The sequence below is a fragment of the Petromyzon marinus genome, unplaced genomic scaffold (assembly GCF_048934315.1).
Source record: "Petromyzon marinus isolate PM22_M1 ecotype Great Lakes invasive population unplaced genomic scaffold, UKy_Petmar_22M1.pri1.0 PM_Scaffold_429, whole genome shotgun sequence".
Lineage (NCBI taxonomy): Eukaryota > Metazoa > Chordata > Hyperoartia > Petromyzontiformes > Petromyzontidae > Petromyzon > Petromyzon marinus.
In genome coordinates, this window is record NW_027423423.1 from 1 (window position 1) to 10817 (window position 10817).

A 10817-nucleotide genomic window follows, 5' to 3' on the forward strand; every position below is an offset into this window, starting at 1 on the left:
TGAGTAAATAGGTGAGTAAAATAGGTGAGTAAATGGTTGAGTAAAGGGTGAGTAAATAGGTGAGTAAATAGGTGAGTAAATAGGTGAGTAAATAGGTGAGTAAATGGGTGAGTAAATAGGTGAGTAAATGGGTGAGAAAATAGGTGAGTAAATAGGTGAGTAAATGGGTGAGTAAATAGGTGAGTAAATAGGTGAGTAAATGGGTGAGTAAATAGGTGAGTGGGTGAGTAAATAGGTGAGTAAATAGGTGAGTAAATGGGTGAGTAAATAGGTGAGTAAATAGGTGAGTAAATAGGTGAGTAAATGGGTGAGTAAATAGGTGAGTGGGTGAGTAAATAGGTGAGTAAATGGGTGAGTAAATGGGTGAGTAAAATAGGTGAGTAAATAGGTGAGTAAATGGGTGAGTGGGTGAGTAAATAGGTGAGTGGGTGAGTAAATAGGTGAGTAAATAGGTGATTAAATAGGTGAGTAAATAGGTGAGTAAATGGGTGAGTAAATAGGTGAGTAAATAGGTGAGTAAATGGGTGAGTAAATAGGTGAGTAAAATGGGTGAGTAAATGGGTGAGTAAATAGGTGAGTGGGTGAGTAAATAGGTGAGTAAATAGGTGAGTAAATGGGTGAGTAAATGGGTGAGTAAATAGGTGAGTAAATAGGTGAGTAAATAGGTGAGTAAATAGGTGAGTGGGTGAGTAAATGGGTGAGTAAATAGGTGAGTAAATAGGTGAGTAAATGGGTGAGTAAATAGGTGAGTAAATAGGTGAGTAAATGGGTGAGTAAATAGGTGAGTAAATAGGTGAGTAAATGGGTGAGTGTGTCTCTCCGTCTCCCATCCCCCAGGGTGGCCCCTCCCCCTGGCCTCATCAATTCCTCCACGGAGGCTTCCCGGAGGGACTCGAATGTGGTGAGGGTGAGGTTGGACTACGGTGAGTGGTGAGGGTGAGTGGTGAGTGGTGAGGTGAGTGGTGAGTGGTGTGTGTGAGTGGTGAGTGGTGAGTGTGAGTGGTGTGGGTGAGGTTGGACTACGGTGAGTGGTGTGTGTGAGTGGTGTGAGTGGTGAGGGTGAGGTTGGACTACGGTGAGTGGTGAGGGTGAGTGGTGAGTGTGAGTGGTGAGCGGTGAGTGGTGAGTGGTGAGCGGTGAGTGGTGAGGGTGAGGGTTGGACTACGGTGAGTGGTGAGTGGTGTGGGTGAGGTTGGACTACGGTGAGTGGTGAGCGGTGAGGTTGGACTACGGTGAGTGGTGAGGGTGAGTGGTGAGTGGTGAGGGTGAGTGGTGAGTGGTGAGTGTGAGTGGTGAGTGTGAGTGGTGTGGGTGAGTGGTGAGTGTGAGTGGTGAGGGTGAGGTTGGACTACGGTGAGTGGTGAGTGTGAGTGGTGAGTGTGAGTGGTGAGGGTGAGGTTGGACTACGGTGAGTGGTGAGCGAGTGGTGAGTGGTGAGGGTGTGTGGTGAGGGTGAGGTTGGACTACGGTGAGTGGTGAGCGGTGAGTGGTGAGTGGTGTGGGTGAGTGGTGAGTGGTGAGGTGAGTGGTGAGTGGTGTGTGTGAGTGGTGAGTGGTGAGTGTGAGTGGTGAGTGGTGAGTGTGAGTGGTGTGGGTGAGGTTGGACTACGGTGAGTGGTGTGTGTGAGTGGTGAGGTGAGTGGTGAGGGTGAGGTTGGACTACGGTGAGTGGTGAGGGTGAGTGGTGAGTGGTGAGGTGAGTGGTGAGTGGTGTGTGTGAGTGGTGAGTGGTGAGTGTGAGTGGTGTGGGTGAGGTTGGACTACGGTGAGTGGTGTGTGTGAGTGGTGTGAGTGGTGAGGGTGAGGTTGGACTACGGTGAGTGGTGAGGGTGAGTGGTGAGTGGTGAGCGAGTGGTGAGTGGTGAGGTGAGTGGTGAGGGTGAGGTTGGACTACGGTGAGTGGTGAGTGGTGTGGGTGAGGTTGGACTACGGTGAGTGGTGAGCGAGTGGTGAGGGTGTGTGGTGAGGGTGAGGTTGGACTACGGTGTTCTAGTGGTGAGTGTGAGTGTGAGTGGTGAGGGTGTGTGGTGAGGGTGAGGTTGGACTACGGTGAGTGGTGAGCGAGTGGTGAGTGGTGAGGGTGTGTGGTGAGGGTGAGGTTGGACTACGGTGAGTGGTGAGTGTGAGTGTGAGTGGTGAGGGTGTGTGGTGAGGGTGAGGTTGGACTACGGTGAGTGGTGAGCGAGTGGTGAGTGGTGAGGGTGTGTGATGAGGGTGAGGTTGGACTACGGTGAGTGGTGAGCGAGTGGTGAGTGGTGAGGGTGTGTGGTGAGGGTGAGGTTGGACTACGGTGAGTGGTGAGTGTGAGTGTGAGTGGTGAGGGTGTGTGGTGAGGGTGAGGTTGGACTACGGTGAGTGGTGAGCGAGTGGTGAGTGGTGAGGGTGTGTGATGAGGGTGAGGTTGGACTACGGTGAGTGGTGAGCGAGTGGTGAGTGGTGAGGGTGTGTGGTGAGGGTGAGGTTGGACTACGGTGAGTGGTGAGCGAGTGGTGAGTGGTGAGGGTGTGTGGTGAGGGTGAGGTTGGACTACGGTGAGTGGTGAGCGAGTGGTGAGTGGTGAGAGGGTGAGTGGGTGAGTGGTGAGTGGTGTGGGTGAGTGGTGAGCGGTGAGTGGGTGAGGCGGTGAGTGGGTGAGTGGTGAGTGTGAGTGGTGTGTGTGAGCGGTGAGGGTGAGGTTGGACTACGGTGAGTGGTGAGCGGTGAGTGGTGAGTGGTGTGGGTGAGTGGTGAGTGGTGAGTGTGAGTGGTGAGTGGTGTATGTGAGTGGTGTGGGTGAGTGGTGAGTGGTGTATGTGAGTGGTGAGTGGTGAGGGTGAGGTTGGACTACGGTGAGTGGTGAGCGAGTGGTGAGTGGTGAGGTTGGACTACGGTGAGTGGTGTGTGTGAGCGGTGAGTGGGTGAGTGGGTGAGTGGTGAGTGGTGTGGGTGAGTGGTGTGGGTGAGTGGTGAGGTTGGACTACGGTGAGTGGTGTGTGTGAGTGGTGAGTGGTGAGTGTGAGTGGTGAGGGTGAGGGTGAGGTTGGACTACGGTGAGTGGTGAGGGTGAGTGGTGAGTGTGAGTGGTGAGCGGTGAGTGGTGAGTGGTGAGCGGTGAGTGGTGAGTGGTGAGGTTGGACTACGGTGAGTGGTGAGTGGTGTGGGTGAGGTTGGACTACGGTGAGTGGTGAGCGGTGAGGTTGGACTACGGTGAGTGGTGAGGGTGAGTGGTGAGTGGTGTGTGGTGAGTGGTGAGTGTGAGTGGTGAGTGTGAGTGGTGTGGGTGAGTGGTGAGTGTGAGTGGTGAGGGTGAGGTTGGACTACGGTGAGTGGTGAGTGTGAGTGGTGAGTGGTGAGCGGTGTGTGTGAGTGGTGAGCGGTGAGTGGTGAGCGGTGAGTGGTGAGCGGTGAGTGGTGAGCGGTGAGTGGTGAGTGGTGAGCGAGTGGTGAGTGTGAGTGGTGAGTGGTGAGGGTGAGGTTGGACTACGGTGAGTGGTGAGGGTGAGTGTGAGTGGTGTGTGTGAGTGGTGAGTGGTGAGCGGTGAGCGAGTGGTGAGGGTGAGGTTGGAATACGGTGAGTGGTGAGCGGTGAGCTGTGAGTGGTGTGTGTGAGTGGTGAGGGTGAGGTTGGACTACGGTGAGTGGTGAGCGGTGAGCTGTGAGTGGTGTGTGTGAGTGGTGAGGGTGAGGTTGGACTACGGTGAGTGGTGAGCGAGTGGTGAGTGGTGAGTGGTGTGGGTGAGTGGTGAGGGTGAGGTTGGACTACGGTGAGTGGTGAGCTGTGAGCGAGTGGTGAGTGATGAGTGGTGAGAGGGTGAGTGGGTGAGCGGTGAGCGAGTGGTGAGTGGTGAGCGGTGAGCGGTGAGTTGGTGTGTGTGAGTGGTGTGGGTGAGTGGTGTGGGTGAGTGGTGAGTGGTGTGGGTGAGTGGTGTGGGTGGTGAGTGGTGACTGGTGAGCGGTGAGCGGTGAGCGAGTGGTGAGTGGTGAGCGGTGTGTGTGAGTGGTGAGTGGTGTGTGTGAGTGGTGTGGGTGAGTGGTGTGGGTGAGTGGTGAGTGGTGTGTGTGAGTGGTGAGTGGTGAGCGGTGTGGGTGAGTGGATGAGGGTGAGGTTGGACTACGGTGAGTGGTGAGCGGTGAGTGGTGAGTGGTGAGCGGTGAGCGGTGTGGGTGAGTGGTGAGGGTGAGGTTGGACTACGGTGAGTGGTGAGCGGTGAGTGGTGAGCGGTGAGCGGTGAGTGGTGAGTGGGTGAGCCGTGAGTGGTGAGCGGTGAGTGGTGAGTGGTGTGGGTGAGTGGTGAGTGGTGAGCGGTGAGTGAGTGGTGAGCGGTGAGTGGTGAGCGGTGAGCGGTGAGTGGGTGGGTGAGCGGTGAGCGGTGAGTGGGAGACGGTTCTTGCCTCCCCCGCAGATTGGGGGGGAGGTGTCTCCACTAGAGGCCGCTATGGTTGAGCGTGTGTCTGTGTGTGTGAATGTGTGTGTGTGAATGTGTGTGTGTGAATGTGTGTCTGTGTGTGAATGTGTGTGTGAATGTGTGTGTGTGAATGCGGTTTCAGGAAAGGGCGGTCCTGCACAGATGCCATATTTTCTGTCCGTCTGCTACAGCAGAGGTGTAGGGAATCCCAACAAGACCTACATCTCTGCTTTATTGACCTGGTCAAGGCCTATGATACCATCAGTAGGCCTGGGCTCTGGGTCGTTCTTCGTGCTTTTGGAGTACCTGACCCTCTGCTCACGATCATTAAGGACCTTCATGATGGTGAGCGGGCCCGGGTAAAACTACGTGGCCGGGAGTCAGAGCCATTCCCTGTACACCTTGGGGTGCGACAGGGATGTCCTCTGGCTCCCACATTATTTAACATCTATTTTGACCACGTAGTTCGTGAAGCCTTCAATAGCTGTACCGGGGGAATCTCCATATGGTACAGATATAATGGGAGGCTAATCGATGCCCGGGTGCGGTCAAGGGATGGCTCCCTATTGCTCAACCACGTTATGTATGCTGATGATTTGGTAATAGCTGCTCAGTCAGAGGAGGAGTTGGAGACGCTGCTGCTGAGACTGGAGCGTGCCACTAAGAGGTGGGGCCTTACCATCAGCCCCACCAAAACTAAGCACCTGCCTGGGTATTTTGTACCATCGGACACTCCACTCCCACAACTCCCAATCGGTGATGGGGCAGTTGTGGAGAGAGTGGAGAGTTTCCCATACCTGGGCAGTGTGCTTATGACTGGCTCCAGTTTAACAGCAGAGGTCTCACTCCGAATCAGTCGAGCGGCAATATCTTTTCATCGGTTGCGTAACGCTGTGTGGAAGCTACCTGGTCTGTCGCTCCGCACTAAGCTTCAGGTCTTCTCGGCCACGGTCATTCCCTCCCTTCTCTACGCTTGCGAAACGTGGACCCCCCTAATGGAACATCTTCGCCGGTTAGAAACATTTAGGCTGGCCTGCCTACGATCCATCCTGGGTTTAACCAGACTGGATTGTGTGAGGAGCTCACAAATCCTTGAAAGATCTGGGCAGGGTCCCATCGGTGAGCTCCTCCGGCAGGCAAGGCTGCGATGGCTGGGTCATGTAGCCCGCATGCCCAGCCACCGCATGCCGAAACAGCTTTTGTTTGGCCGGATTGAGGGGGCTAAGCGGGCGCGGCACGGGCTAGAAAAGAGATGGAGTGATGTGGTACAGGAGGACGTGGAGCTGAGTGGACTTGCCGATGACTGGTACCAGCGGTGTCAAGATCGGCCTCTGTGGAGGAGGCTCGTGAAGGATGCTACTGGGCAGTTGGAGGCAGTCGCCCTCCAACAATAACGGAGGGCGGAGGAGCGACGCTCACAACAACGAGCGGAGCGCCGGGTGGCTAAAGGACAGCAGGTTGGCACAGTAGGGGGCACAGGTGGTGCATCAGCCAGTCATCTCAGTCAGTCGACCCGTGGCACCTGGGTCTGCCCAGTGACCTCCTGCCAGTGGGCGTTCGACACTTCACGTGGCCTCAAGGTGCACATAGCCTGGCACAAGCGTCGTGGTGACGTCACCGCCACTTAGTGGCCAATGGCGGTTGTTGTGTGTGAATGTGTGTGTGTCTTTGTGTGTGTGAATGTGTGTGTGAATGTGTGTGTGAATGTGTGTGTGTGTCTTTGTGTGTGTGAATGTGTGTCTGTGTGTGTGAATGTGTGTGTGAATGTGTGTGTGTGAATGTGTGTCTGTGTGTGTGCATGTGTGTGTGTGTGAATGTGTGTGTGTGTGAATGTGTGTGTGTGTGTCTTTGTGTGTGTGTGAATGTGTGTCTGTGTGTGTGTGTGTGAATGTGTGTCTGTGTGTGTGAATGTGTGTGTGAATGTGTGTGTGTGAATGTGTGTCTGTGTGTGTCTGTGTGTGTGTGTGTGAATGTGTGTCTTTGTGTGTGTGAATGTGTGTCTTTGTGTGTGTGAATGTGTGTGAATGTGTGTGTGAATGTGTGTGTGTGTGAATGTGTGTCTGTGTGTGTCTGTGTGTGTGAATGTGTGTCTTTGTGTGTGTGAATGTGTGTCTTTGTGTGTGTGAATGTGTGTGAATGTGTGTGTGTGTGAATGTGTGTGTGTGAATGTGTGTGTGTGAATGTGTGTGTGTGAATGTGTGTCTGTGTGTGTGTGAATGTGTGTGTGAATGTGTGTGTGAATGTGTTTCTGTGTGTCTTTGTTTGTGTGTGAATGTGTGTCTTTGTGTGTGTGAATGTGTGTCTGTGTGTGTGAATGTGTGTGTGTGAATGTGTGTGAATGTGTGTGTGAATGTGTTTCTGTGTGTGTCTTTGTTTGTGTGAATGTGTGTCTTTGTGTGTGTGAATGTGTGTCTGTGTGTGTGAATGTGTGTGTGTGTGTGTGTGAATGTGTGTGTGAATGTGTGTGTGTGAATGTGTTTCTGTGTGTGTCTTTGTGTGTGAATGTGTGTCTTTGTGTGTGTGAATGTGTGTCTGTGTGTGTGAATGTGTGTGTGTGTGAATGTGTTTCTGTGTGTGTCTTTGTTTGTGTGTGAATGTGTGACTTTGTGTGTGTGAATGTGTGTCTGTGTGTGTCTTTGTGCGTGTGAATGTGTGTCTGTGTGTGTCTTTATGTGTGTCTGTGTGTGTGAATGTGTGTTAATGTGTTTCTGTGTGTGTCTTTGTTTGTGTGAATGTGTGTCTGTGTGTGTGTAAATGTGTCTGTGTGTGAATGTGTGTCTGTGTGAATGTGTTTTTGTGTGTGTGAATGTGTGTCTGTGTGAATGTGTCTGTGTGTCTTTGTGTGTGTGAATGTGTGTCTGTGTGAATGTGTCTTTGTGTGTGTGAATGTGTGTCTCTGTGTCTTTGTATGTGTGTCTGTGTGTGTCTTTGTGTGTGAATTTGTGTCTGTGTGTGTGAATGTGTCTGTGTGTGTCTGTGTGTGTGAATGTGTCTGTGTGTGAATGTGTCTGTGTGTGAATGTGTCTGTGTGTGTCTGTGTGTGAATGTGTCTTTGTGTCTGTGTGTGAATGTGTCTTTGTGTGTGTGTCTGTGTGTGTGTCTGTGTGTGTCTGTGTGTGTCTGTGTGAATGTGTGTGTGAATGTGTCTTTGTGTGTGTGTCTTTGTGTGTGTGTCTCTGTGTGTGAATGTGTCTGTGTGTGTCTGTGTCTGTCTGTGTCTGTGTGAATGTGTGTCTGTGTGTGAATGTTTCTGTGTCTTTGTGTGCGTGTCTTTGTGTGTGTGTCTTTGTGTGTGTGTCTGTGTGTGAATGTGTCTGTGTGTGTCTGTGTGTGTCTTTGTGTGTGTGTCTGTGTGTGTGTCTGTGTGTGTGTCTGTGTGTGTCTGTGTGTGAATGTGTCTGTGTGTGTGTGTCTGTGTGTGTGTCTGTGTGTGTGTGTCTGTGTGTGTGTCTGTGTGTGTCTGTGTGTCTGTGTGTCTGTGTGTGTCTGTGTGTGTGTCTGTGTGTGTCTGTGTGTGTGTCTGTGTGTGTCTGTGTGTGTGTCTGTGTGTCTTTGTGTGTGTGTCTATGTGTGTCTGTGTGTGTGTGTCTGTGTGTGTGTGTCTGTGTGTGTGTCTGTGTGTGTTTTTGTGTGTGTGTCTGTGTGTGAATGTGTCTGAATGTGTGTGTGTCTGTGTGTGTGTCTGTGTGTGTGTCTGTGTGTGTGTCTGTGTGTGTGTGTCTGTGTGTGTCTGTGTGTGTGTGTCTGTGTGAATGTGTCTTTGTGTGTGTCTGTGTGAATGTGTTTTTGTGTGTGTGTCTGTGTGTGAATGTGTCTGAATGTGTGTGTCTGTGTGTGTGTCTGTGTGTCTGTGTGTGTGTCTTTGTGTGTGTGTCTGTCTGTGAATGTGTCTTTGTGTGTGTCTGTGTGAATGTGTTTTTGTGTGTGTGTCTGTGTGTGTCTGTCTGAATGTGTGTGTGTCTGTGTGTGTGTCTGTGTGTGTGTCTGTCTGTGAATGTGTCTGAATGTGTGTGTGTCTGTGTGTCTGTCTGTGAATGTGTCTGTCTGTGAATGTGTCTTTGTGCGCTACGAACCCAGCAAACCGGCCTTCACAGGTGCTGCTCGCTAACAGCACTTGCCCCTACAGTCTGTTGAGGCTACACGGGGGACCTTTGTCTGTGTGTGTGACCGTGTGGGTATGGTGATGTCACCACAGCTGCTACTGACCTTTAACCCCGCTCACCCACACCCCCGCCCTCAGGAATTGACGGGGCGTCACCTTTGACCTCTCCGGAACTCGCGACCCCTGACCTCCTAGCCCCTGCAGCGGTGGAGGTCGCAGGTCAAATCCACCCCGAGACCCCTGAACTCCCAGACTTCTGCGGCCTCTTGACCTCTGCGGCGCCAGAGGTCGCTGCGACCCCTAAACTCCCCGATATGCTGAGGTCGTGGTACAGCACCACGCCCCACTCGTAGCGGATGGTGCTGATTGTTGCCGGCCGCCCGCCCGTCCATCCACTCACCCACCCATTCACTCACCCACCCACCCATTCACTCACCCATTCACTCACCCATTCACTCACCCACCCACCCATTCACTCACCCACCCATTCACTCACCCACCCACCCATTCACTCACCCACCCACTCACTGACCTACCCACCCATTCACCCACCCACCCATTCACCCACCCACCCATTCACTCACCCACCCACCCATTCACCCACCCATTCACTCACCCACCCATCCACTCACCCATTCACTCACCCACCCATCCACTCACCATCCATTCACCCATTCACTCACCCACCCATCCACTCACCCATCCATTCACTCACCCACCTATTCACTCACCCACCCATTCACTCACCCACCCATTCACTCACCCACCCATCCATTCACTCACCCACCCATCCACTCACCCATTCACTCACCCACCCACCCATCCACTTACCCACCCATCCATTCACTCACCCACCCATTTACTCACCCACCCACCCACTCACCCACCCACCCACCCACTCACCCACCCATCCACTCACCCATCCACTCACCCACCCACTCACCCACCCACTCACTCACCCACCCACTCACTCACCCACCCATCCACTCACCCACTCATCCACTCACCCACCCACCCATCCACTCACCCATCCACTCACCCATCCACTCACCCACTCACCCACCCACTCACTCACCCACCCATCCACTCACCCACCCATCCATCCACTCACCCACCCATCCATTCACTCACCCACCCATCCACTCACCCATTCACTCACCCACCCACCCATCCACTTACCCACCCATCCATTTACTCACCCACCCACCCACTCACCCACCCACCCACCCACTCACCCACCCATCCACTCACCCACCCACTCACTCACCCACCCACTCACTCACCCACCCATCCACTCACCCACCCATCCACTCACCCACCCATCCACTCACCCACCCATCCACTCACCCACCCATCCACTCACCCACTCACCCATCCACTCACCCACCCATCCACTCACCCATCCACTCACCCACCCACCCATCCACTCACCCACTCACCCATCCACTCACCCACCCATCCACTCACCCATCCACTCACCCACCCACCCACCCATCCACTCACCCATCCACTCACCCACCCACCCATCCACTCACCCACCCACCCATCCACTCACCCACCCACCCATCCACTCACCCACCCACCCATCCACTCACCCACCCACCCATCCACTCACCCACCCACCCACCCATCCACTCACCCACCCACCCACCCATCCATCCACTCACCCACCCATCCACTCACCCACCCATCCACTCACCCACCCATCCACTCACCCACCCACCCATCCACTCACCCACCCACCCATCCACTCACCCATCCACTCACCCATCCACTCACCCACCCACCCATCCACTCACCCACCCATCCACTCACCCACCCACCCATCCACTCACCCATCCACTCACCCACCCATCGACTCACCCATCCACCCATCCACTCACCCACCCACCCATCCACTCACCCACCCACCCACCCATCCACTCACCCATCCACTCACCCACCCACCCATCCACTCACCCACCCACCCATCCACTCACCCACCCACCCATCCACTCACCCACCCACCCATCCACTCACCCACCCACCCATCCACTCACCCACCCACCCATCCACTCACCCATCCACCCATCCACTCACCCATCCACCCATCCACTCACCCATCCATCCACTCACTCACCCATCCATCCATTCACCCACCCATCCATCCACTTACTCACTCTCCCACTCACTCACTCTCCCACCCATCCACTCACTCACCCACTCACTCACCCATCCACCTATCCACCCATCCACTCACCCACTCACTCACCAATCCACTCACCAATCCACTCACCCATCCACATCTTGTCGTCTGAATAAAGTTTGTTTGGAGCAGTGATTGAGGGCCG

General features: G+C 53.9%; 1 protein-coding gene across 2 annotated transcripts; it reads left to right on the top strand.

Moving 5' to 3' along the window:
- Window positions 1–836: 836 nt before the first annotated feature.
- On the top strand, window positions 837–10807 carry LOC142923335 (uncharacterized). 2 transcript variants are annotated; one of them, XM_076064409.1, is made up of 2 exons: window positions 837–923; window positions 8626–10807. In XM_076064409.1, exon 2 carries the CDS (start codon window positions 8844–8846, stop codon window positions 10782–10784), a length of 1941 nt encoding a protein of 646 aa, XP_075920524.1. In that variant the 5' UTR covers window positions 837–923; window positions 8626–8843; the 3' UTR covers window positions 10785–10807. The 2 variants fall into 2 exon arrangements, with proteins under 2 accessions (XP_075920524.1, XP_075920525.1); XM_076064410.1 differs by lacking the exon at window positions 837–923 and adding an exon at window positions 4148–4172.
- The last annotated feature ends 10 nt before the right edge of the window (window positions 10808–10817 follow it).